The 27834-nt window shown below is 37.6% G+C and overlaps 1 protein-coding gene across 5 annotated transcripts in view; it reads right to left on the reverse strand.

The window, feature by feature from the left end:
- The window catches only part of MIPEP (mitochondrial intermediate peptidase), a 177182-nt gene that overhangs the window by 97815 nt on the left and 51533 nt on the right, over nt 1–27834 (reverse strand). For all 5 annotated transcript variants that reach the window (XM_081814734.1, XM_081814731.1, XM_081814733.1 and 2 more), the window contains 4 exons: nt 12704–12857; nt 10761–10838; nt 9951–10155; nt 8255–8364 (listed from right to left, as the gene is read on the reverse strand). In XM_081814734.1, the coding sequence (XP_081670860.1) occupies nt 8255–8364; nt 9951–10155; nt 10761–10838; nt 12704–12857 (547 nt within the window). The remainder of the gene's footprint in view (nt 1–8254; nt 8365–9950; nt 10156–10760; nt 10839–12703; nt 12858–27834) is intronic.

Raw genomic sequence — 27834 nt, forward strand, 5'->3', positions numbered from 1 at the left:
AGGAACAGAAGAAAAAAAAAAGGAGCATTCGGAAACTCATTTTACAAAATGGTATGTTCTTAATAATAACAAAGCAAAGAACAAGAGGACAAAGAAAAACCACAAGCCAGGGGTACCTGGGTGGTTCAGTCGGTTAAGCATCTGCCTTCGGCTCAGGTCATGATCCCAGGGTCCTGGGATCGAGTCCCGCATCAGGCTCCCTGCTCATCTGGGAGCCTGCCTCTCCCTCTCCCTCTGTTGCTCCCCCTGCTTGTGCTCTGACAAATAAATAAATAAAATCTTTAAAAAAAAGAAAAAAAGAAAAATCACAAGCCGGTCTCTCATAAATACAGATGCAAAAGTCCTCTGTATAAAAACATTAGCAAACTGAAGCCAGTGCTGTGTTAAAAATAATAATAATTTAGGACTAAGCCTATCTAATCCTGCAATGCAAAAATGGCTTAACATTTAACATCAATGTTCACTACATTAAGAGATTAAAGGAAAAGAACAGCCCAATTACCTGAAAAGATGCACACACACACAAAATCTGATAAAATGCAATACCCACTAGTGATTAAAAAAAAAAAGTAACTAGAAATAGGAGGGAATTTCCTTTTCCTGAGATCTCCACCAAATCTACAACAAATATCTTTCTTTATGGTATGACAGTGAAAACATTTCCTTTAGAAATCAGGATAAAGGCAAATAATGCCCATATCATAGCTTCTATTCAACACTGTCCTGGAGATTCTGTTAAGTCAAATAAGGCAAGAAAGAGAGATAAAAAGTATAGGGGTTGAAAAGGAAAAATAAAATTGTCATTTTTGCAGCAGAAGTAACTGGTTAAAAAAGGTTACAAATTCTACCAATAAGTTACTCAAAATAAAAAGAAAGTTTAGCAAAGTGTCTGGAAATAAAATCTATATACAAAAAAGGATAAATAGCTCCTTTAATACTAGCAACAAATAATTAGAAAATATAATTTAAAAAAATATACTATTTATAATAGTATCAAAAAGGTAGGGCATCTAAGACTAAGTGCAGCAAAAGTTGAGCCTTAGGAAAAAAATTTAAAATTTTATTAAAAGACTTAAAACACCTAACAAATGGAGAAATATATCCACAGTCATGCATTGGAAGATCAATATGTAGAGATATCAGTTCTCTCCAAATTGATCTATAGATTTAATAATCCCAACCAAACTCTTCTGTTCTTTTATATATAGGTAAGTTAGTTCTAAATGTGTATGAATGAACACAAAAACCCAAGAATAGACAAGAAATTTTTGAAGAACAAATGAAGGAAGCCTTGGTGAAGCTGCTGTAATAAAACAGCATAGTATCAGGGCAAACAACGTAAACAATGAAATAAAAGAAAAATCCCATAAACAGATTATTGCATATAATGGGTACATGCTTCATGATGGATCACTGGAGAAAGAATAAATGGTGCTGGGATGATGGCTATCCATAGAGAAGAAAGGAAATTGGATTCTACCTTATACTAAACACAGAAGTTCCAACTTGATTATAGAGACCTAAAAATAAAAAGCATTAAAACTTTCAGAAGAAAACAGAAGAATATCTTTATGGCTTTTAAGGAAACAAATGTTTCTCAAATAAGATCTAAAAAGTACTAACTATAAAGAAAAGATTGCTCAATTCAACAATGTTAAAATGAAGGAATTAAATCCATCAAAAGATAACATAAAGAAAGTGAAAAGACAAGCCATAAACTGAAACACAGGATTATTGTTCTAACACATCAAGAAGGGGGAGAAATCAGCAAGAAAAAAGTAAATCACCACATAGAAAAATGCACATAAGACAGACAGACACCTGACGGAAAACAAAAATGAACAATAAAAACATAAAAAGTTGTTCAACGTTAAAAGTAGCCAGGGAACACTGTTGCCAATTAAGGCCACAAGAGCATTGCATTTTTTAACTACAAAATTGGCAAAATCCAAACTGTCAATATCAGATGTTGATGAGGATGTGGTATGATGGAAACTACTGTTGGGAGGAGGGCAAATAAGTACAAATATTTTGAAAAGCAATTTGGCATTATCACATAAACTTAAAAACACACATCCCCTAAAAATCCAGAATTCTAGTCTTCCACATGAATATAAAGGGTATAAAAATGCTCACAGAAGAATTGTGTAAACTAGTAAGAAACCGGAAGAAGCCATGTGCCCAATGACAGGAGAATGACTTCAGAAATTATGGAATGTTACACTGAATTGGAAATAAATACACTGCAGCTATGCGCACCCCTGATGAACTTCAGGCATATAACTGGAAAAAGCAAATCACAGATTATAAACAGTATAATACCACTTTTGTACAGCTCAAATCAAAACTAAACATCATATTGCTTATGAATAAATAACTCATGTGGCAAAAAATATTTTTAAGCAAAAATTAGTAAGAATTCAGGGCTGTCCTTTTTTCCAGAGAGGAGCATACGGTAATGTTTTACTTTTTAAGTTGGATGGAGGTTTCACAGCTGTTCATCCTACAAATGTTATTTTGCAACATTAAGTATTAAATTAAAAGTTTATTACTTTCAGAGGCATTTCCTTTCTAATTACTCATGAGAAGAATCTACTGAACTGAAACCAGTTTCATTATAATCCCTATCCACTATTACCAGTACCATTGGTTTTTTTTCTGGAATGACATAGAACAATTACACTTTCTACTCTGACATGGCATCCTTCAGATATTATACAACACACTGCAGTTTCTTTTTTCTAGTCTTACACCATTCCTAGTATGAGATGGTTTCTAATTTTATACTAATGCAGCAGGCCACTCCTCAGAATGTTTTCTAGCTCAAAAATGTTACTGCAGAACATGGCATCCCACACTGAACAAAAATACTCAAGTACGAACTGAAATACACTGGGTTTGCTGCCTGCTCCATATAATATGCAGAGGGGGTATTGTAGGAAAAAATGGAAACAATGCAAGTGTGTGTGGGGGGGGGAGTAAGGGGGTTTAGAGATTATTGGTTGGAAACTATGGACAAAAGGGGACAGAGGCAGATACTGCTGAAGGGAAATAGGGTTGTGTGATATTGTGATATAAGAAATATATATTTGATCTTCATCCCTGCCTGTATATTAACAATGAGAAAAACTCTGGATACTCCAAATAATCTAAGAGTCAGAGACAGCCTAGTTTCCTCATGCGAATATATAGGGATGAGAGTCAAGCATCAGGCTTTTAGACTACATTATGGAAGTGCTTAGCATTTTTACCTTTGGGATAGGGGCTAAGACTATCTTATTTCCTTGAATCCAGGAATGCAATAATTGTTAAAAAAGAAAAAATTATATATACTTGTGATTTTATAATAGATGGGGAGGGGGCCATTAAATAAATAAATAGATCGCTAACAAGAAATGTTTCAAAATTACTAAAATAAGAAAAAAAAAGTTGTATCATCTACTAAAATTAACTCAAAATGAATCAAAGACCTAAACATAAGACTTAAAAACTATAAAACTCTTAGAAAAAAACATACAGGAAAAGCTTCATAACATCACATCTGGCAATGATTTCATGGATAGGACACCAAAAGCACAGCCAACAAAAGAAAAAACTGTACATTGAAGGACACAATCAACAGACTGAAAAGGCAACCCACAGAATGGGAGAAAATACTTGCAAATCATATATCTGATAAGGGATTAACATTAAGAATACATAAAGAACTCCTACAACCCCCAACCAAAAAAGCAGACAACCCAATTATAATATGAGCAAAAGACTTGAACTGACACTTCTTTGAAGATATCCAAATGGTCAAAAAGCGCATAAAAAGATGTTCAACATCACTAGTCATTAGGCAAATGAAAATCAAAACCACAATGAGACACTACCTCACGCCCATTAGGATGGCTACTATCAAAAAATCAGAAAATAACAAGTGTTGACGAGGATGTGGAGAAATTGGAACCTGTGCTCAACAGTGCACAAAGTAGGAATGTAAAATGATGCAGCCACTGTGGAGAACTCTACAGTGAGTGGTTCCTCAAAATATTGAAAATGGAATTTCTGTAAGATCCAGCAATCTCACTTCTTGGTATATATGCAAAGGAACTGAAAACAGAGACTCAAGCAGGTATTTTTAAACCCATGTTCCCAGAAGCATTATTCACAATAGTCAAAAGGCGGAAGCAACCCAAGCATCCATCAATGGATGAAGAGACACAAAATGTAACCTATGCATTTCAATGGAATGTTATTCAGCCTTTAAAAAGAAGGAAACTCTGAGTGAGGCTACAACATGATGAGCCTTAAAAACATTATGCCAAGTTACAAAAGGGCAAATACTGCAGGATTCCACTGATACGAGGTACCTGGAGTAGTTGAATTCGTAGAGACAGAAGGTAGAAAGTTTGTTGCCAGGGGCCAGGGGAGAAGAACTGGGGAGTTGTTTAACAGAGACAGAACTTCAGTTTTGTAAGATGAAGAGAGTCCTAGAGATGGATGGTGAGGATGGGAGCAAAAAATAAGAATGTACTTCATACCACTGACTGGCACACTAAAACATGGTTCAGATGGTAACTTTTACAATATTTTTAGTACAACTAAAAATAAGTTGCATCTTACAATGTTTAAGAGAGAATAAGAATCATGCTTCCAAAAGCGTGGGGCCACCTGCAGATAATTGTCCACTTACTGGGAGCAACTGGAAAGGGGTTAAGCTCAAGGTGGGAAGCAAGAAGCACTAAGAAGAGAAGTGAGACAGTAACCTTCGGTTCCTCAGACGGCACAGGTCCTTAACGTAGCCTGAGCCGTAAGGAGACTGGTGGGGAAACCAGACTGTGGATTCAGGTTCAGTCTACCATGTCCAAAAACCTTGGTAGCCATGAGCCGCTACCAAGTCTGTACTCCTCCTCTACTTGAGTTATTAATTTTAAGATTAACTGACAAGAAACTCCACTTCAGCTTTGATGTTGCAGCTTGTCAAGACAGTTTTGAATCTGAAATGAGCACCTCTGGCATTTGTTATCTCTGACAGCTGTACAGCCCCTGCAAATCTGATAAGCATACTTCTCATTCCTTGACCACAAGGAATTCATTGGCTATGCCATGCTCTAGCTCAGATAAAAAACTTGTAGGTGTTAATAAGTCACTGATATATTATCCTTACTCTGAGAGTTCTCTGGAATATACCACATGATGGAGAAAAAAAAAATCCTTTCCTAATATGTAGCAGAATAGGAAATGAAGCATAAAGATGCAACCCTGTTATTCTTATGGGCTTTAATGTCATTTATTTACAAAGCCTTGGATTTTAGGGAATTAACTCCTTGTCCTTAAGGCTAGAACTGCCCTTAAAATGAAATCATCTAGCCACTTGGTATCTTAATTAGTGACAAGAAGAGGCAAGCCCTTTGTGAAACTCAAGGCATTTACACGTTCCTTGCCTTCTGGCACTCTTTCTGTTCTCCATATGATCGCAAAATTATTTTAAATTCTTTAGAGACTGTGTCTGCAAGTCCCTTTAGCCCACTGGACATGGCTTGTGAGTCTGAAACTTGAATTAATTCAAAGCAGCTTACTGCTTCTTTCCTGTTTCATTTAGTTTGAAGTGCATTTTTGGATTTAATATTGTTTTCTTGAAACTCTCTTGTTCAAAAATGGCTCTTCTTCTGGAAGAATGCCATAATAAAATAAGAATTGTCCTCTTTTGGGACATTACACTATCCTCCAAGCAGTGGCTCTTGTCTTTCTTTGCTCTTTTGATTGTTCTGTAAATAGATAACATTTTTAAAACTGACTTTAGGCCAAGAGTTAACTTTTTAGCTTTAAGTATTACTCTTGAGAGGCTCATGGCGCGTTCCTTAGTAACTCTGACCTCTATGTGTTCTCCTCACTGTTCAGATCCCCTTAGCAATCTAAGCTCCTCAGACAGCTTCTTTCCTGGTGATGCTGCTTCTTCAGATGCCTCCTGCTTCTCTCACGGGCCATACTTTAACCGCCAACTCTATGCCAATTACCCCCATATGTTGCAGGTTCTATTTGATTCTGGATTTCAGAGTTGTATTACTAACGGCCCCATGGATACAGCCATGTGTCTTCCTTCCTCAAACTTGGACCTCTTCCAGAATTCTCTCTTCATAGAGCATCCATCTTTGATTCCCCTCTCTCACCTCTCTTATCCAACTAGCCTCAAATCCTTCCAATGAAGTCTCCAGTAGCTCCTGAACTCTGGTTCTCCAGGCCCCCCACAGCCAATGCCTTCATTCTGGCCCTCACCATCGCTTCACTACATATTTGCAAGCCTTCACTTAAGCCCTGCTCAGGGCTGCGCGAGGACACAAGTTCAAAGATGGAACCCAGGGAAGCTGTCTGCCAAAGGCTAATAAGAAAATGGGTTGGGGAAGAGTTGTTTGAGAGCCAGGAGGACCAGACACAACTCCCAAGAGGAAGTGTGATAGCAAGGTTCAGTGTAAACACTGCCAAGAAAAATTAGTCAAGTCACAAATGGTGGTCTAGTAAATGAGCTGGGATTAAAAAGTGTGTAGGGGCAAGAGGACTGCAGAGACTGGGAGTGAATCCTAGAAACTAGAACATTCCAGTGTCTTTTTCTGTCTCCCCTTTCTCCTCCTTCTGCTCTTGCCACTACCAGTATCTTGCCATGGTCTCAGATTTTTCCATGACTTTACAGGCTTTTCCTCTGGCTGGAATAACCTTGTCTTTAGCTCTGTCTTAGTTCCCCTGAGATTTAAAGACCTTGAGTGTTAGAATGTTGTCTCATTTACTCCTGGCTGTTTCTCAGATGCTGAGAACAGTGCCTGGTACATAATAAAAACTCAGTAACTACTTCCTGACTGAAGGACGTATGTATGTCCTTCTTGTTCTCCATAACTATATTTTAATGAGATGGAAAGAGGCCGCTGAGAGCTGACTGGCCCCCTTTACATATTTTTTCCAAACCTGGCTCCTCCAGCATGTCCTGCATGAAGCCTCTCCTGGCACCCCCGGCAAAGTTCACAGGGCTCTCCTTCACAGTCCTGTGCACCGTGGGTGTAGCTCTGCCCCAACATGCGGCATGCTCTGCTCCCCTACAACAGATGCAGGGGGGCAGGGGAGCAAGCACAAAAGGAGGGACTTAATCAGGTATTCCTGATCATTCCCAAACCCCAAAATGTGAACCCCTGGGCAGTTTGTGCTATTATTCGATGGCTTGTGTTTCTGTTATTGGCCGGGTTATCTCTGCGGTTTAATGGACACCTGGACAATTGATCACCAATATCTCAATTCTGTCACCTTAATAACAGAGATAGATTATGATGAAGACCCAGTCAGATTAGTTAGCCAGAAACTCCTCTGTTATTCTACAGTTGACAAGAACAGTTAGATGAAATCAAGCCCCAAAATCAGAAATGACCAAATCACATTAGAAAAAGGGTCACACAAAAGGTGGGTTTGGTGCTTTTTCTGACTCCATCATTCCTTCATTTATAATTTCTTTTAGCGCTTCTTATGTGCTGTGGGATTCTAAGTGCTAAGGATCCAAAGATGACTATAATTTCACACCTGCACTCAAGGAGGTACTGTCTAAGGGGGGAAACACTAACCTATGTGATATTATATAATCACAGTTCTCCGAGAAGGGAAAGAAGATCTTTCATAAAGTACATGTGGACAGTACACTGCACTATGTCAACAGTCATGGTTACGGCTAACTCGTTATAAGAGATCTCTCATTGTCTTCCTACTTTACAAAATTTTAAAATCTTTAAACTTCCACTCTAAATCCAACTATTGAAATCGAAACCCTAAAGCTGAGGAATTTTCAGACCTCTTGTGCAAGGCATGATGGGAAAATATGGCTAGGCCATTCAGTTTTACAAAACAACAGAAAATTTTAGACCAAGAGAACAAATACTCAGAAGCATAAACGAAAGAGGGAAGACCACTGGCTTTTTTGAAGTGAGGCAGGTTTGAAGGCCTGTTCTACAGAGTCCGCTCATTTCCCCTCTGGAAAACAGGAACGAAGCGCTTCCCTCAGGGCATGGTGGTGAGGACTAAATGGGCGAGGACGTAGCATAGAATACAGAGCAGCTATCTGTCAACACTGTGATCCTACTGGCTGGCAAAAAAATAAAATAAAATAAAAATAAGGTGGAAGGATTCTGGCACTGAGAGAGGGTGACAGTTCTGAGGAGCTCCACATTACGTGGCGGGCCAGGAAAGCTGACCGCCATCACGCAGAGGACGACACCGCGGTAGTGCTCTCCCTTACCTGCCCGGTCTGATAATGTCTGGCAAACTGGGTAACCACTCGATAGTCATTTGCAAAGTACTCCATCAGAACAGACGGAACCTCAGCAAAGTCAGTAGGGCACCTGGTCCCTAAAATGGGGGGAAAAGAAAAAAAAAGTTGGCATGAATCAAATCAACATATTTATCTTACCTTTTATGTACTCCTTTAAAACTTATTTGGACTTCTGATGAACTATGATAAGATTTAATTCATTAAATCAGTATTTTACTTCTATAAAATTATTGTGCATATTTGCAGAGAAGTTTATTATAATCCCATATATTTTCCTATATATCAAAAGTAAAACAAAATATTTGCACAGCTGGATAAAACACCTTGTAAAGCAATGGCTCACACCCTCTACAAACAAATCCGTCCTCGGCTATGCTGGGCTATACACGAGACACAAATTAAAACATTTTTACAATTAATATACCATTTATATTAATTCACCGAATTCTCTCACCAAATGCTTTTATCCTTCACTTTTTTGTTTGTTTGTTCTATTCCCTATGCTGTACTTTTCATCTCCATGACTTACTTATTTTATAACTGGAAGTTAATACCTCTTAATCCCCTTCTCCTATTTCGCCCATCTTCCCATGCCCTCCCCTCTGGCAACCACCAGTTTGTTCTTTGTATTTAAAAATCTGGTGGTTTTTTGGGTTTTTTTTTTTGTCTGTTCATTTGTTTTTTAGATTCCACAAATAAGTGAAATCATCTGGTATTTGTCTTGCTCTGTCTGACTTATTTCACTTAGCATATTACCCTCTAGCTCCATCCATGTTGTTGCAAATGGCAAGTTCTCATTCTTTATAGCTGAGTACTACTCCATAGTATAAACATATACGACTTCTTCTTTATCCATACCCTTCATTTGTTTTAAAAGTACCTTTTTTAAAACCATTGTTTCTTATAATAAAGTCAATGCAAAAAAAGCAGTATTTTAAACTTAAAATAACTTAAAGCAACAAATCTTGTAAGAACTTTTTGGTGACATTTTATGATTCTGTCCAGCTCATCTCTAGTCTTTTCAAATATCTTCTTCTCCCTCAAAATACTATTATACAAAGTTAGTTAATAAATCACTAAATGAAAGCAATGTAGCAGGTGGTCTTAAAGCTGACCATATAGGATAGTGAGCTTAAGACTCAGAGATGAGACAACTAAGAAGAAAGTCTACAATATAATATCATCAAATATGGCCACATACCAGCATGAAAGACTGTCATTTTAAACAGGGGGAAAGAATAGGAAAATATTTTTCAACATGCCTTAATATGTATTCTAACTGATTTTGGAGAAAAAGAGGCAATATTCTTTCACTTACTCACTATGTCAGTAGGGCACCTGGTCCCTAAAATGGGGGGAAAAGAAAAAGTTGAAGCCAAAAACTTCAATTCCATATAAAATATGATAAAATGTAAAAGTGCAAACTCAGAAGACAAGTGAGACAGTCCTCAGTCAGAACTGTTAGCAAGGAAGCAGAAAAATGTCAGATGATCAGGCTGCATAACAACTAGAAGGACAAGGGGAGGCAACTTGCAATAAATGACCACCTGACAATGTTAAAAGATAAGATTTTCTAAATAAAGAGCTTTTTGTTCCAATTGAAAATAAAACACATGTTTTTAAAAGATGGTTGTTAAACAGAAGTCCTCTCTTCGTGGCTCACCAGTGACGTGTTGGTAACGAGTACGTCCCAGCATAGAATGCATGGCATGTCCCATTTCATGGAAGAGATTTTCCATCATTCCAGGAGTTAATAAAGTTGGTGAATTCCTTGAGGAATGGGGAAGATTCAGCATAAGAACTACAACTGGGAGCTGATAGTCTCCATCTTCTTTTAACCTGCCTCCACGGATTGTAAAATGACAATCCTGGAAGAATCAGAAAACATAACCGGAGAAGAAAGTATTAGGTGACCTGAAGAATAAAATAGTCTTAATGAATATAAAATTACACCAAGACGTCTCAGTTCAAATTTACCTTAACTCTATTCTTCTATCTAGTTATAGACACTTTTTCCTAACATTTTTTATTTTGCTAAAATTTTAAGTTTTTTAAAACACCTGTACTACCTTGTGCTTGTGTTGATTCATTCATTCATTCACTCCAAAAATACGTATTGAGGTGATGCTATGCCAGCTTAGATCCACATGCTCAAATGTACACAAGTAAGTGGGAAGGGGACAGACACTGAGCTACTGTGGGGAGGGACACTAATGTTTACTGGACCCCTTCTGTGTTGGGCAATGAAGTGGGAGACACTTCTCACATCTATTGTCTTTATCACTCAGAAGCAATGAACTCTATCACAAAGGGAGGAATTTGGAGTGACTTTCTCTAACAGGCTGAGATTCTCATACATTGTATCACTTATTCTTCACAATAACCCCTGAGGCAGCTCTCTCATTGTTCAGATGGGGAAACTGAAACTGAGTCTTGGAAACATTGAGTCACATAAAGTCACATAAAGCATCACCTGATGTGGTTTGTCTGCTCGCTGGAAGAAATCACAGTAAATATACCCCAATAATCCTTCAGATTCATGAACAACAGCCTGGAAAAAAATTACATTTAGCGGTGAATGAAGCCATCAGAAACTCTAAAAGTGGACAAACATCCCTAACAAGAATCTAAATATAAAACATCCATAGCCATAACTATAGACATTTTATTACTTTCTACACCCCACATGACCTAGAAATAGATTCTATTGTCCCCTCATCTCTCAGAAGATTCTGATTTGGGGATTCTGTCCAGGAGAGGAAACCCTCCTCATTTGAGCCCTTTGTCCCAACTGCCAGTGCCCCACGACACCAAGACCAAACCCAGCTCCTCAGACTGTTCACAAACCTCCCCATACACTTGGGAACAAGTGCTGGCTCCGACAATTCTAGATCTAACTATTACAATGTAGACATATGCCCCAAAATGCTAACCCTTGAATTCAGATACAACAGAAGGTTGCTTCTAGCTTCAGGTGAAGATCAGTAACATCATTATTTATGCTCCTCCCTCAAACTGGGCCTATAAAAGATACACGGCTTATGAAGAGCTCAACAGCTGGCCTCCAGCTGGCCTCCTTTGTCTTGTCACAACTTGAGGACTCTGCCACAGAGAACCTCAGCTGCATGCATTACAACTTCGCGCAGGCCATCTATTCATTAGTTCAACAAGTATCTCTTAAGCCCCAAGCAGGTGCTTGGAATGTATCAAGGCATTCAGATACCAGCAGTGAACAAAACTAGCAAAGAGCGCTGCCCAAGGGGGGCCCACACCCCGTAGCGGGGGAAACCTGGTGGGCTCACACTCTGCAATGGGGGAAGCTTTTCATTACTTGCATGTTGTCCTTTCACTCTTACCAGTTTTTCTTTCATTGTATCTCTGCACTCTATCAGTCCCCACGACTTTGTGAAGTACATAATGCACAGATACTCAGGTAATCAGTGCGGGGATAAAGTGTGCTCCTACTCTAGCCTTTCAGTTCTATCACCATGCCTATTCCACTCTCACGGAACACAGCCAGGAGACAATCAGACAGCTTTCTTTCCTTGAAATACAGTGAACAGAGTACAGTGTGGTACGCATATAGGCAGAAAGTAAAACAGAATAACAACAACACAAAGCCTTTGTGAGAGATAAGTCAATAAATCCTCATAATCTTATCAAGAAAAAATAAACAGGGGCGCCTGGGTGGCTCAGTCGTTAAGCGTCTGCCTTCGGCTCAGGTCATGGTCCCAGGGTCCTGGGATCGAGTCCCACATCGGGCTCCCTGCTCCACGGGAAGCCTGCTTCTCCCTCTCCCACTCCCCCTGCTTGTGTTCCCTCTCTCACTGTGTCTCTCTCTGTTAAATAAATAAAATCTTTAAAAAAAAAAAAAAAAAAAAGAAAAACATACTGATATCTCAAATAAAGTGGGCCCTAATAGGAGAAGGGGTAGACGCCAGGCTTGAGGTAACATTAGAACACGGGATATAAATCAATATATTATGCAAATAATAAGCTCCTACAAGATGGGAAGGGGGTTGAAAAAAAAAAGAAACGTGACAGATGCAATGAATTCTGGAATTAACCAAAAGGGACACTGCACACTGCAGGAATATGAAAAGTAATGACAAATTTCTCTTTAACAAGAATTTGTCAGCATAAAAAGATTCAACTTTCTGTCAAGTCCTTAAAAAAATTTCTTTCAGAGAATTCACTCTGCTATTATATGTTCCTATCAGTTGGAGGGAACAACTGATTTTAAAGAAAAATGTTTTTTTATAAATGAGAAGCGGTGACCCGGACTTTTCATGAAACAGAAATAAGGTGAGACATGCTCCATCAGGGCAAAGCTGCCCTGAAGATAAAACTGCTATTAACTCGATTTCCAAACCCAAGAGATAAGGGAGTGCAACTCCACACTAACTGAATGCTTACCAGTTTGCGAACATCTTCACACCATACCTCTCCTTTCGCAGGCTGCTCTGCATATAACGTAATTCCTAACAGTTTGGTAAACAAAATATTTAGGCCTTCCATGCACGCTCCAAGGGAGAAAAATGGGCAATATAAACTGGGCTCAATATTATACCTAAAAGAAAGAAAAGAGGTTCAATAACATTTTTGTTTACTTCAATTTCTTAAGTTCAGTTAACTCTTCATTTAAAATTTAGGATCATGGTAGCTAAAAAAAGGACTGAAAACAAAAAGGTACATCTCTATCTTTTGAGGGATTTTCAGAGGAAAGGCAGTCTAATTACTCTTAGTAGTAACAGTAGTAAGTAGTACTTCTTAGTAGTAAGAGTAATATCAGTAATGAGTAATTAAGATAGACACACCATTCCCTAAACTTCATCCTTTTCAGGTTATTTACTTGCACTGACTTAATTAAACCCGTCTATCTCAATTACCCACACCACACACACAATCCTTTATGCATACCTACAGACAGAATCTGACCAGTGTGAGCTATAATGAAATATGTTCTATTCTAAAAAATTGTGACTTATATCACATAAATAGTAAACAAACTCAAGTCCTGAGGCATACTAAGTGAATTTAAATCCTATCTCTAGTAAAATATTTGTTAATGGAAAAAGTCTCTGTAACATAAACCATCAGATCTTAATTCATCTGTTTTACAGTTATATACCTTAAATGAAGCATAACATAATGGCAAGATTAATTATTCTTCATTCAAAAATGGCTTTTTATGTCCTCTTCCAACATAAGCCAAAGCACATCCAGAATATGTGATGTGAATGGTCACTTTTGAGCCATTAGGTCAGGCAAACTTTATGACCACAGCTAGAAAGAATGGCTCTAGAATAACAGTAGGTGCTTATTCTATTTCTACTCTCTGGAATTAACAAAATATATACTTATGGTGACAGAAGGTAGCTACACTTGTGAAGAGCATAGCATTACATATAAATTTGTCGAATTACTATGTTGTACACCTGAAACTACCATAACATTGTGTGTCAACTATACTTCAAGAAAAATTAAAATAAAAACAAAATACAGGGCGCCTGGGTGGCTCAGTTGGTTAAGCGACTGCCTTCGGCTCAGGTCATGATCCTGGAGTCCCGGGATCGAGTCCCTCATCGGGCTCCCTGCTCGGCAGGGAGTCTGCTTCTCCCTCTGACCCTCCTCCCTCTCATGCTCTCTGTCTCTCATTCTCTCTCTCAAAATAAATAAATAAAAAAAAATCTTTAAAAAAAAAAAAAATACATATGAACTTTCACACAGAACACAGACAAACGTATTTTTGTTACTAAATGGACGACTGGATTTAGTGAGCATGTATAAATTATACCACAAAAGAGATTTTGACTATAGAAATCCACAAGTTTACAACTTAATTCCTGATCAATTTTTCATAAAAACAGAATCTCACTGGTGAAAGACACATCACTTCTTCAGTGTCCTCGCTCATTAATTCATATACTTGTGCAGGCTGTCAATAAACCTGCTGCTTGCTGGAGGTAAGGAATGAGAGGAGTGTCTGTCTCTAAAGAGCTCACTGTGAAGGAGGCGGAGAGGTGGACAGACAACTCTGGTCTCCCTAGCCTGGGGCGGCAGCAGAGTAGCTGCTAGAGACACGGTCAGAGGACTGAATGAAGGACACAGACAGCGGGACACCAAGAGGGTGTGATGACTTCACTTGTGGAAGAGAGGGTAGAAACAGTAAGGGGTCGCAGAAAGGAATTCAGAAACAGGAGTCTGCTGGGTGGGGTGGGGATGAGGAATGAAGGCAGGGAGAAGTAATAAGGGAATTCCAGGGAGAAGCAACAGTGTGAAGTCATGAAACAGCCTGGAAACTTCTAAACCAGTGGCTAAACACGAGCCAGTTCATGATGCAGGGGATCAACAGGAAAAGAGAGGGAGGGGAGTCTAGACACACATGGGCAGGGTCCAGAGAACTGAGGGCCTCAGACATAAACCTGAAGGATTGGGATTTCATATTATAGGCATGTGGTCTCTCAACTTTTTGATTATGTACCCCAAACATTAAAAGAATTTTTAAGTATTCAACCTTAATATATGTATATTTATAAATTATATTCATGTGTTGTTGTTCTACTATATTTCAAAACAAAAAAAAGGATACATTTTTACAAGTTGAAATAAAAATAAATCTAAACAGAATTTTTAATGCAGTATGTTCACTCTCAGTGGATTGTTTACAGATTGGGAAACATGAGAGACTGCTTTTGTAGGCAACAGAGAAGCAATCTGATGCTTTCTGGAACACTGCAAGGTTGACAGTATGGAGGGAGGAATGCAGGAGAGGCAGGGAGAGCAGACGGTAAACTGGGGTCTGAACATAAGCAAAGGCAGTGAATCAAGGATGAGGAGGCAGATATGAATTTGTTTTTCCTTGAGATGGAAATGTTTCGGGACTGGTGAGAAAGAATAGTCTAGAATAACACACAGGTTTCTGGCTTGAGCCAGATGGATGGGATGGCAGAGTCATTTAATCAGAGCACTACACAGGGAAAAAGAAAGAAGGGAGGGTGGGTATGTCTGTGTGAGAAGAAAGGAGGGTGGGGTGCAGTTGTGAGAGAAGGATAGAGGAGTCACAGAAAATAAATTCAATTCTGGAGACACTGACTGTGAAGTGCCCATAAGATGTCAGACACTCAGTTAAGACTGAGGCTTCATTGCTCAGGTGTTAGTTAAAGCTGTAGAAGGAGATTGGGGAAGGGCGATGCAGTGTGAGAAGAGGGTCAGCAGCAGATCTTCCAGATGAAGAGATAAAAAGGAAGACAGAGAAGAAAAGTCAGAGCTGTTAGGGCACGAAAGAAAGGGACATCACGGAAAAGAGGGCGAAAATGTGTTGTAAAAACAGGAAATAATGGAGGCTTCTGGTGTCTGTTCTGACATATAAGGAGCCTGGAAGGCATTATTCGATCCTAACAACAAGTAAAATGCTCAACAAACTAAAAATCAAAACTCTTCTTATATCCAGCAGAGAACTGAGATCACAGAGCAAATTGCTGCCCCCGCAAATATAAAGACAAGCAGGCAAATACAGAGAATCACAATTTACAGAACTCTCTAGTACAGACTAGCACTAAGGTAGGAAAATTTAAACTACAATTGACAAATTGGAGGCTCAGTGTGGCCAAATCTGAGAGTTGAAAACTCCAGGGAAGCCCAGTTTAAGGGGGGAGGGGGGGTCCCCACACTTTTATGAGTTTTACCTCCAGTAGCTCTACCAGGTTCTCACAGTAAAGATGGAGAAAAATTCTCCCAATGCTTCCAGCAGGGGGAAAGAAAAAACAGCCATTTTGAAATATACCAGAACATTCTGTTATTCTTAACAAGGCTGCCCTCAAAAGAAACTATCTTACCAGAGCCTAACTTACCTAGAAGAAAAGAAATATCCAACCCAATCCCCGTCTCATCAAAGCAGGGAAGGTGAACTGAAAAGCACTTGCAAAAGTCAGAGCTGAGGGGCACAGGCTCTGTAACAGACTGAGACCTAATCATAGGACTTTAGAATGCATCCCTCCCACCCTCCCCTCACCACCACAGCAACAGGGGTCCTGTAAAACAGGAGAAAACAACTGAAAACTGCACCTCTCAGCTCTTATGTTAAGTAGAAGTCTCCACAGAAACCCAAATACAACATCAGAGACATAAATAAATAAGAAAGGTTTAGCCTCCAACACCATAGCTACTGCAAAAGTAAACACAGCCTAACTAACTCCCAGCCAGTGAGTACTTCATGTCCAACTTTCACACCAATTTCAAGTTACAATAAAAGACAAGAACCACAGTCTTAAGAAACAGAACAAGCATCAGAACCAGATTCATGTATGTTAGAGATGGTAGAATAACCAGATCGAGAATTCAGAAACAACTATGATTAACATGCCAACAGTTCTAAGGAAATACACAAGATTCATGGGTAATGTAAACAGAGAGAGGGAAACTATAAAAAAGAATCAAAGGAAATGCTCATCAGTAGACTGGACATGACCGAGGAAACTATCAGTGAGCTTGAAGACATGTCAATAAAAACTTCCAAGAGTATGATGCAAAGAGAGAAAAGAATGAAAAAGACAGAAGAGAAGACCCATGGAATTGTGGAGTAATTACAAAAGATGTACATGTAATGGGAATTACAGAAGGAGAATAGAGAGAGAAAGGAACAGAAGAAATATTTGAAGTAATAATGGCTGAGAACTTTCCAAATGAAGGACAAACACCAAGCAGGGCAGAAAACACACTTGGGAGTATCATATTTCAACTGCAGAAAATCAAAGACAAGGAAAAAAATCTCCAAAGAAGATGGAGGGGGGAAAAAATCACCTTACCTGTAGAGGAGCAAGAATAAGAATTATATCTGTGTTCTCTTCAGAAACTATGCAATAGAGAAGAGTGTGGTGGGAAATACTTAAAGCATTGAAATAAAAAACCCACAAACCTAGAATTCTGTTTCCAGCAAAATTATCCTTCAATGGTGGAGAAATAGACTTTCTTGGACAAAAATTGAGAGAATTTCTCACTGGTAGACCTGACTTGCAAGAAATGCTAAAAACAGGGGTGCATGGGTGGCTCTGTCATTAAGCGTCTGCCTTCAGCTCAGGTCATGATCCCAGGGTCCTGGGATCGAGCCCCGCATCAGGCTCCCTGCTCAGCGGGAAGCCTGCTTCTCCCTCTCCCACTCCCCCTGCTTGTGTTCCCTCTCTCACTGTCTCTCTCTCTGTCAAATAAATAAATAAAGTCTTAAAAAAAAAAAAGAAATGCTAAAAACAGTTCAAGAAGAAGGAAAATGATGGATGTCAGAAACTTGGATCTATGTAAAGAAAGCAAGAGTGCTAGAGAAGGAATAAATGGAAAATATAAAAGCAAATCTTTTTATTTCATGATGTAATGCATAACAGCTTCTTCACAATAATAATAGTGACAATGTACGAGGCGATTATAGTTTATAGATAAGTGAAATGCAGGACAGCAATGTTATGAGGGACTGAAAAGAAGCATATGCACAACCATGAAGCAGTGCAGTATTATTTGAGGTGGACTTACAGTGTAAATGTCAGGGTAAATACTTAAAAATTGGAAAAAAGGGAGGAGGAAAAACTGAAATCATATAAAACACTCAAAACCATAAGGCAGAAAAAAGAAAGGTAGAAGACAATTAAAGAAAAGGGAGGAAGAGTAAGAGCAAAGAACAGAAATATGTGTTATTCATACATGGTGATATGGCAGATATTAACCCAATTATATAACTAATCACTTTAAACATCAATGGTCTAGATATAACAATTAAAATACCAGAGAATGTCAGCAAAGTTGAGAAAAACAAGACCCAATTATGTGTTGTCTATAAGAAATTAATTTTAATTGTAAAAATACAGATAGATTAAAAGTAAAGGGATGGAGAAGGATATACCATGCCAACACTGAGCAACAGAAAGTTGGAGTAGCTACATTAATTTTAATCAGAGCAGACTTCCGAGAAAAGAAAGTAATTAGGGATGAAGATGGGCATTACATAGTGATAAAGGGGTCAATTCTCCAAGAAGACATAACAATCCTTACTGTCCATAAAACCCTTAATGATTTTAACAGGACATCAAATACATGAGGCAAAAACTGACAGAAATACAAGAAGAAACAGATGAATCCAGTATTATAGTTGGAGACTTCACCATCCACCTGTCAGAAATGTAGATCCAAGAGGCAGAAAATCAGTAAGTACATGTTGAACTGAACAGCACCATCAATTAACTGAATATAACAGACATCTAGGCAATGTTTATCCAACAAGAGTGGCATACACATTCTTCTGAAGATCACAAGGAATCTTACTCAAGAGAGACCACATTGTGGGAAATTAAATACATCTTAACAATTTAAAAGAACAGATATCATACAATGAATGCTCTCAGACCACAATTGGATTAATCTAGAAATCAATAACAGAAAGATAGCTGGAAAATCCCAAAATATTTAGAGATTAAACAATATACTCCTCATTAACACATGGATAAAAGAAGGCTCAAGGAAAATTTTTAAATATTTTGGTCAAAATGAAAATGAAAATACAACTTATATAAATCTGTGGGATGCAATGAAAGCAATGCTTACAAGAATATTCAAAGCAGTTAATGCATATATTAGAAAAGAAGAAAGATCTAAAGTCAATAATTTAAGCTTATACCTTAGGAAACTAGACAAAGAAGAACAAATTAAATCCAAAGTAATGAGAAGAAAAACATATTTTTAAAATTAGAGAAGCAGCCAATAAAATTGAATAAAAAAATTAATAGAAAAAAATAATAAAACCAAAAGCTGATTCCTTGAAAATATCAAGATAATTTGTAAACCTCTATCCAGGTTAACTAAGAGGAAGAGAGAGAGAGAAGACAAATTACTAATATCAGAAATAAGAGAGAGGATATACCACTATTGATAAAATGGGCATCAAAGGAAGATAAAGGAATATTATGACAACTTGATGCTCACAGATTTGATAACCTACATGAAATGGATCAATTCCTGGAAAGACACAATCTACGAAAACTCATGCAAGAAGAAATACACAATCTAAGTTGGCCTATATCTACTGAAGAAGTTGAATCAATAATTAATAACCTTCCAAAACAGAAAACACCAGGCCCAGATGGATTCACTGATGTATTCTACCCAACTTAAGGAACAAATTATACCAATTCTTTACAATCTTTTCCAGAAAATAGAAGCGAAAGCTTCCTAATTCACTCTATGAGGCCAGCATTACCTTAACAAAAACCAAATACACAGCAGGAGAGGAAAACTACAGACCAATATCTCTCATGAACACAGATGCAAAAATATTTTTTCAAGAAAATATCAGCAAATCAAATTGTTTTATACACAATTATATTATAATTATAAACAATTATACACCATGGCCAACTGAAATTTATTCCAGATATGCAAAGCAGGTTCAACTTTTAAAAATCAATTAATGTAATCTACCACATTGAGAGACTAAAAAGGAAAAATCATATGATCATATCAACAGATTCAGAAAAAACATCTGAAAAAATCCAACACACATTCAGATAAAAATTCTCAGCAAACAAGGAATAGAGGGGAACTTCCTCACTTGATAAGAACACTTACAGAAAACTTGCACTAAATATCATACTTAGTGGTGAGAAAACTAGATGCTTTCCTGCAAAGATCAGGGACAAGGCGAGGATGTTTCTTCTCACTACTCCTATTCAATATCATGCTGGAGGATCTAGCTAAAGCAATAAGACAAGAAAAGGAAATAAAAGTTTTAGAGATAAAGAAAGAAAGAAAACTGCTTTTGTTCACAAATGACATCTTTATCTAGAAAACTTCCCAAAGAACTAACAAACTCCTGGAACTAATAAGCAATTATAACACAGTTGCAAGATACAAATTTAATATGCAAAAATCAATTCCTTTCTTATATACCAACAATAAACACTGACATTTGGAATTATAAATACAATATCATTTATATTAACAGCAGGAAAAAAAAAAAAAACTACCCTGAAATATTTAGGTATAAATCTTTTAAAAACATGTTTGACAATTAGAACATCCATTCATAATGTAAAAACTCTCAACAAAGTAGATTTAGAGAAAGCATACCTCAACATAATAAAGGGTATATATGAAAAACCCATAGCTAACATTATCCTCAAGGGTGAAAAACTGAGAGCTTTTTCTTCTAAGATCAGGAATAAGACAAAGGTGCCCATTCTCATTACTATTCAACATTGTACTAGAAGTCCTAGCCATAGCAATCAGATAAGAATAAGAAATGAAAAGCATCCAAATTGGTAAGGAAGAAGTAAAACTTTCACTATTTACAGATGATATGATACTATATATAGAAAACCCTAAGGACTCCACCAAAAAGACTGCTAGAATTGATAAATGAATTCAGTAAAGTCACAGGATACAAAACTAATATACATAAATCTGTTGCATTTCTATACACTAATAATAAAGTAGTCGAAAGAGAAAGTAATAAAATAATTCCATTTACAATTGTATCAAAAACAAGATACCTAGGAATAAACTTAACTAAGAAGGTGAAAGATCTATACTACAAAAACTATAAAACACTGATGAAAGAAATTGAAGTTGACACAAACAAATGGAAAGGTATACCATGCTCATGGATTGAGAGAACAAATATGGTTAAAATATCCATACCACCCAAAGCAATCTACAGATTTAATGTAATCCTTATCAAAATACCAAGAGCATTTTTCACAAACCTAGAAAAAATAATCCTAAAATTTGTATGTAACCACAAAAGATCCAAAATAGCCAAAGCAATCTTGAGAAAGAAGAACAAAGCTGGAAGTATCCAGATTTCAAGATATACTACAAAGCTAAAGTAATCAAAAAAGTATGGTACTGGCATGTAAATAGACAAATAGATCACCAGAATAGAGAGTCCAGAAATAAACCCAAACTTTTATGGTCAATCTATGACAAAGGAGGCAAGAATATACAATGGGGAAAAAATAGTCTCTTCAACAAATAGTGCTGAAAAACTGGAAAGCTACATGCAAAAGAATGAAACTGGACCACTTTCTTATACCATACCCAAAAATAAACTCAAAATGGATTAAAGACCTAAATGTGAAACATAGGCATAAAATTCCTAGAAGAAAACATAGGCGGTAATTTCTTTGACATTGGCTGTAGAAACACTTTTCTAGATATGTTTCCTCTGGCGAGGGAAACAAAAGCAAAATTAAACTATTGGGACTACACCAAAATAAAAAGATTTTGCACAGCAAAGGAAACCACCAATAAAACAAAAAGGCAACCTACTGTATCAAGAAGATATTTACAAATGATATATCTGATAAGGAATTAATATCCAAAATATATAAAGAATTTATACAACACCAAAAAAAAAAAACCCCAAATAATCCAATTAAAAAATGAGCAGAGGACCTCAATAGACATTTTCCAAAGAAAACATATAGTTGACCAAGAGATACATGAAAAGATACTTAACATCACTCATCATCAGGGAAATGCAAATCAAATGGACAATGAGACATCACCTTACATCAATGAGAATGACTAAAATAAAAAACACAAGAAATAACAAGTGTTGATGAGGATGTGAAGAAAAAGGAAACCTTGTGTACTGGTGGTGGAAATGTAAATTGGTGCAGCCATTGTGGAAAACAATGGAGGTTCTTCAAAAAATTAAAAATAGAATTACCATATGATCCAGTAATGCCACTACTAGGTATTTACCCAAAGAAAATGAAAACACTAATTCAAAAATATATATATGCTCCATGTTTATTGCATCACTGTTTACTTTAGCCAAGATATGGAAGCAACCCAAGTATCCATCCACCCACAGATAAATATATATATATGTATGTATGTATGTGTGTGTGCATATATATATATAGTGTGTGTGTGTGTGTGTGTGTGTAATGGAGTACTACTCAGCCATAAAAAAAACATAAATCTTGCCATTTGCAACAACATGGATGGGCCTAGAGGGTATATATAATGCTAAGTGAAACAAGTCAGAAAAAGACAAATACTACATGATTTCACTCATATGTCGAATTTAAAAAACAAAACATACAAACAAAAAAGAGGCAGACAAAAAAAAGACTTATTTTTTTATTGCTTTTTTTTTCTTCAAATTTTTATTTAAATTTTAGTCAACACACAGTACAATATTGGTTTCAGGAGTAGAATTCAATGATGCATCACTTACTTACAACATTCAGTGCTCATCATAACAAGTGCCCTTCTTAATACCCGTCATCCATCTAGCCCATCCCCTACCCACCTCCTTCTATCAACCTTCAGTCTGTTCTCTATCTTTAAGAGTCTCTAATGATTTGTTTCCCTCTCTCTTTTTCCCCCTCCCATATATTCATCTGTTTTGTTTCTTGAATTCCACATACAAGTGAGATTATATGGTATTTGTCTTTCTCAGTCTAACTTATTTCACTTAGCATAATACCCTCTAGTTCCATCTACATCATTGCAATTGGCAAGATTTCATTCTTTTTATGGCTGAGTAACATCCCATTGTGTATATATACCACATCTTCTTTTGATGGACATTTGGGCTCTTTGCATAGTTTGGCTATTGTTAAAAAATAACTTTTAAATACAGAGAATAAAATGGGTGCACTGAGAAATGTATAGAACTGCTGAATCATTATATTGTATACCTGAAACTAATATAACACTGTATGTGTTATAAAAAATAAAATTTTAAAAATGAACAACATCTATATGAGGAAAACTACAAAACTCTGATGAAAGAAAGCAAAAATCTAAATAAGTAAAGAGCTATTCCAAGACCATGGATAGGAAAACTCACTGTTGCTAAGATGTCAACTTTTCCCAGTGTGATCTATAGATTCATTGCAATCTCAGTCAAAATCCTAGCAAATTATTTTGTGGATTTCGACAAACTGATCCTAAAGTTTATATGAGAGGCAAAAGACCCAGAAGAGCAAACACAATATTGAAGAGGAAGAAAAAGTCGGACTGACACTACCCAACTTCAAGACTTACTATAAAGCTCTAGTAATCCAAACAGTGTGGAATTAACAAAAGAATATACAAATAGATCAATGGAACAGAAATAGACCCAAACAAATAGAGTCACCTAATCTTTGACAAAGGAACAAAGACAATATAATGGAGAAACGAGAGTCTTTTCAACAAATGGTGCTGGAACAACTAAACATCTACATTGCAAAAAGTAAATCTAGACACAGTCCTTATGCCTTTCAGAAAAATTGACACAAAATGCATCACAGACCTAAATGTAAAACACAAAACTTTAAACACCTAGAAGATAATACAGGAGAAAAATCTAAGTGACCTTGGGTTTGACAATGTCTTTTTAGAGATAGCACCAAAAGCACAATCCATGAAAGAAGAAATTGATAAACTGTACTCCATTAAAATTAAAAACTTCTGCTCTGCAAAAGACACTGTTAAGAGGAAGAAAAGACAAGCTGTAGCAGACTAGAAATGGATGAAATGGATTTCTTTTGCAAAGAAAATCTTTGCAAAACACATATCTGATAAAAACTGGTGTTTGAAACATATAGAACACTCTTAAAACTCAATAGCAAGACAAGAAACAACCTGATAAAAAGTAAACAAAAGGTCTGCCTAAACTAACCTTACCAAAGAAGTCTTACAGATGGCAAATAAGAATATGAAAAGATGCTCCACACATCCATGTCATCAGGGAAATGCAAATTAAAACAACAATGAGATGCCACAACACACCTAGCAGAACTGCCAAAATCCAAAACGCTGACAACACCAAATGCTGGCAAGGATGTAGAGCAACAGAAACTCGCATTCATTGCTGGTGGGAATGCAAAATGATACAGCCACTTTAAAAGACAGTTGGCAGTTTCTTACAAAACCAAACATACTGCTATCATACGATCCAGCAATCACACTCCTTGGTATTTACTCAAATGTGTTGAAAACACATCCAAAAACCTGCACATAAAATATTCCCAACAGCTTTATTCATAATTGCCAAAACCTGGGAGTAACTAAAAGGTCATTCAATAGGTGAATGGATAAATAAACAATGAATAAGTGAATGAATAAAAAAATATATATTTTAAATTCTACAAAATGGAATAACCACACTAAAAAGAAATGAGCAACCAAACATGAGAAGACATAGAGAAACCCTAAATGCATTTTGCTAAGTGAAAGAAGCCAATCTGAAAAGGCTACAGACCATATAATTCCTACTACATGACATTATGGAAAAGGCAAAATTTTCAGTAAAAGGATCAGTGGTTGCCAAGGACTGGGGGCGGGAGGAGGCAGTAGGGATGAGTAGGTGGAACACAGGGGATTTTTACAGCAGTGAAATGATGCTGTATGACACTGTCATGGTAGATCCCTGCCATTACACATTTGTCAAAACTCATAGACGGAACAACAGAGAGGAAGCCCTAATGTAAACTATGGACCTGAGTTAAAATATTATCTTACCGATTATAGCAAATGTGCCACACTAATAAAAGATGTTAATAACAGGGAAAACTGTGAGAGGATAAAGGGGATTTATAGGAACTCTCTATACTTTGCACGCAAATTTTCTATAAACCTAAAACTTCCCTGAAAATAAAAGTTTATTAATTAAAAAACAAAAAAACAAACAAAAAAAACCAGTGCCACTGTTAAGAAACCGTACTTGAGAGAGGCCTGATTTTTTAAAGGGACCAGAGCTACGATAAGTCTAGGCTTAATTTTGTTCCACTAATGAGGTGTTACCTTTCTGAGGATTCTACTGACTATTCCACAAATTATCAAGTTTTTTCACTTTGGCCGATGGGAACATGAACAACCCATGGCCCTGCGTGAGCTGCAGTGATGCAGGAAACCCTGGCTCCTTTCATAGGGTTCTTCCCTTGCTGTTGGTGCAGTGCTCCCCTCTCTGGACTGCAGGTCCTTGGCCCCCATGGCTCCCCAGCTCTAATGGCTCTGCCCAGGGAGACCACTGTGGTCCACTTGCAGGCCCCACTGCTTGGCTATAATTGGGAAGTTCCTCCAAGAAGTGAGCGGGGGCCATTGGAAGGTCACTCGTTTGTTTTCCCTCTTGCAGGGATCACGGGCTTACACTGACAGCTTTACAACATCTGAACACCACTGTCTCATATGTTTGATGAGAGTGATTTTAGTTGTGCATGCAGGAGGTAAATTTGGTTCCTGTTATTCAAACTTGTCAGAAGTCTCTTTGTATTTGAATTTTAGGACAGTGGATATTCAAAAGTGAACAATAAGCATACACATTCTTAGGAGGTGAAAAAGGGAAGTAATCAGGAATGTCAAGGTTACTACTAAATCTGTCCAGCGGAGTCACCCCACAACCATCCCGGGCAGGCCCGTGGGGAACCAGAACATAGAAGTAAGATCATCCAAGGAAAAGAAGTGACCCTAGGAGTCCAGAGGAACTGGCTGGGTATAGGAAAAGAGATCAACTGGAGGAACTGGGCTCCAGAAAGTGCTTCTAAGCAGCACAGGCAAACCAGAAGATCACTAGACGTCAAAGCAAAGGGAAGAGGGCAGCAGCACCACCATACACTCCCAGAGAAGCAGCTTCCTGCTCTGCCCAGTTTGCCTATATGAGCCCCACTTGGATGGGACTTTGGATAGAACTATGTACCTTTTTCTAGAATGTGGGCTAATATTACTATGTGTGGTAAAGTGTATTTTTAAAATTCATGGAATGGGGAAAAGAGTTTCTGTATCTAGAAAGATGAAAGAGTACTGATTTAAGAGCACCAGATTGGAACTATTAGGCCTGAGTCTGAAACATGACTGTATGCCACTTGCTGCATGATCCTAAGCAAATTATTTCCTTCACCATGTTTCAGTTTGGTCATGTGTGAAAATTGGGATATAACCATACCTACTTCATGTGGTTGTTGCAAGGTTTCAGATGAGATAATACATATAGAATTCTTAGAAAAGTGCACAGAGCAAGTTCTCAATGAGTACTAGTTAAGCGGATAAGAAGGAGGGAGAAAAGAGGCGAAGGAGGAGGAGCTCAATGACACCTATTTGCACATAGTTCTCCTGATTAGAGAACCCCTCTTCCGTGCGGGAAACACTTCCAGGTGCTGCTGCAGCAGTGACCACTTATAGACCCTACAGTTGCAGCCACATGCACAGGACCTTGGCCTGGCCAATGTAAGTACTCCTATACCCCTGGTTGCAAATGTTTCTAAACTTTACCCCTAGATTTCTGTTACATGAATAAACCAGTTCTCTCTTCTGCATAAGTTAGTTTAAACTGGGTTTCCTTCAGTGATAACTGAAATGGTCCTAATATAGTAGTCACCATTTGAATTTAATGGCCTTAAAAAAGATCCTTTTTTAGGCTACACAGCACAAATTTTCACATTAGATTGAGCATCAAAAAGACCATGGGTAACTGGAAGGTACCTTTTTGAGGGTTAGCAATTGTCTCATCAGCACTCAAAATACACTTGTTTGGATGAATTTAAAAAATATGAAAACAGAACTTAGTTTTGTGAAAAATAAATACCTCACTTATCTGTTTTGATACTGAATCAAGCTGGACTGACCTTAAAGAAAAAAAAAACGGTCAGGTTCAAACCATAGACAGAACTGGAATAAATAGAAATAAAAATTAACCATATAGCACTCAAAGCTAGAAAATTTGATTTAAAAACATAATTCAGGGCACCTGGGTGGCTCAGATGGTTGGGCGTCTGCCTTCAGCTCAGGTCATGATCTCAGGGTCCTGGGATCAAGTCCCGCATCGGGCTCCCTGCTCCTTGGGAGCCTGCTTCTCCCTCTGCCTCTCTCTCTGTCTCTGTCTCTCATAAATAAATAAATAAAATCTTTAAAAAAATTTTAAAAAATAAAATAATAAAAACGTAATTCACCTTCTGATTGCCAGGTAATAAAAAGAAAAAGAAAAACAAAACCAAAAAATAGAGGATTCTGGGAAGATGCCAAGAAGGAAGCATCAGTAATCTGTCTCCCCACCTAGACAAGTGCACTGGTAGAATCTGGAACTCTGGAGTCTGTTGAAAGCATTCAGCTTCCAGGGGAAGGCCTGAAGTATAAACTGTGGTCAAATTTAGCTCCTAGGACAGCAGCACCTCAGCCACATGGCAGGCAGCTGTGCACCTATTCCTGAAGCAGCTTACACACAGTGTGTGGGATTAGGGTGGGCAAAAAGGACTCTGTCCCCCAAATTTGGGAGATCTGTGCTCTGACAGCTGATTACTGCTTCTGCTTTTAGAGGTCTGAGAGGCAGGCAGCCATTGCTATACCTCCCCCCATTGTTGCAAGCCTCCCTCTCCAGCTCAAGTGACTCCCAGATGTAAAAGACTCATGCTTTTTTCCCTTCTTCATTTTTCACTTTTCCCCTTTTTGGAACCAGACATCAAAGAGTGGAACATTCAAAAACAAATGCATCTATGGGGAAAATTAGAAAGTGCACATGTCCAGAGAAAGGCTCAAAAAGAGCTGAGAAGACATTAAGTTCACATCTCAGGCTG

Source organism: Leptonychotes weddellii, chromosome 3 (assembly GCF_054177405.1).
Source record: "Leptonychotes weddellii isolate Sample4059 chromosome 3, ASM5417740v2, whole genome shotgun sequence".
NCBI classification, from domain to species: domain Eukaryota; kingdom Metazoa; phylum Chordata; class Mammalia; order Carnivora; family Phocidae; genus Leptonychotes; species Leptonychotes weddellii.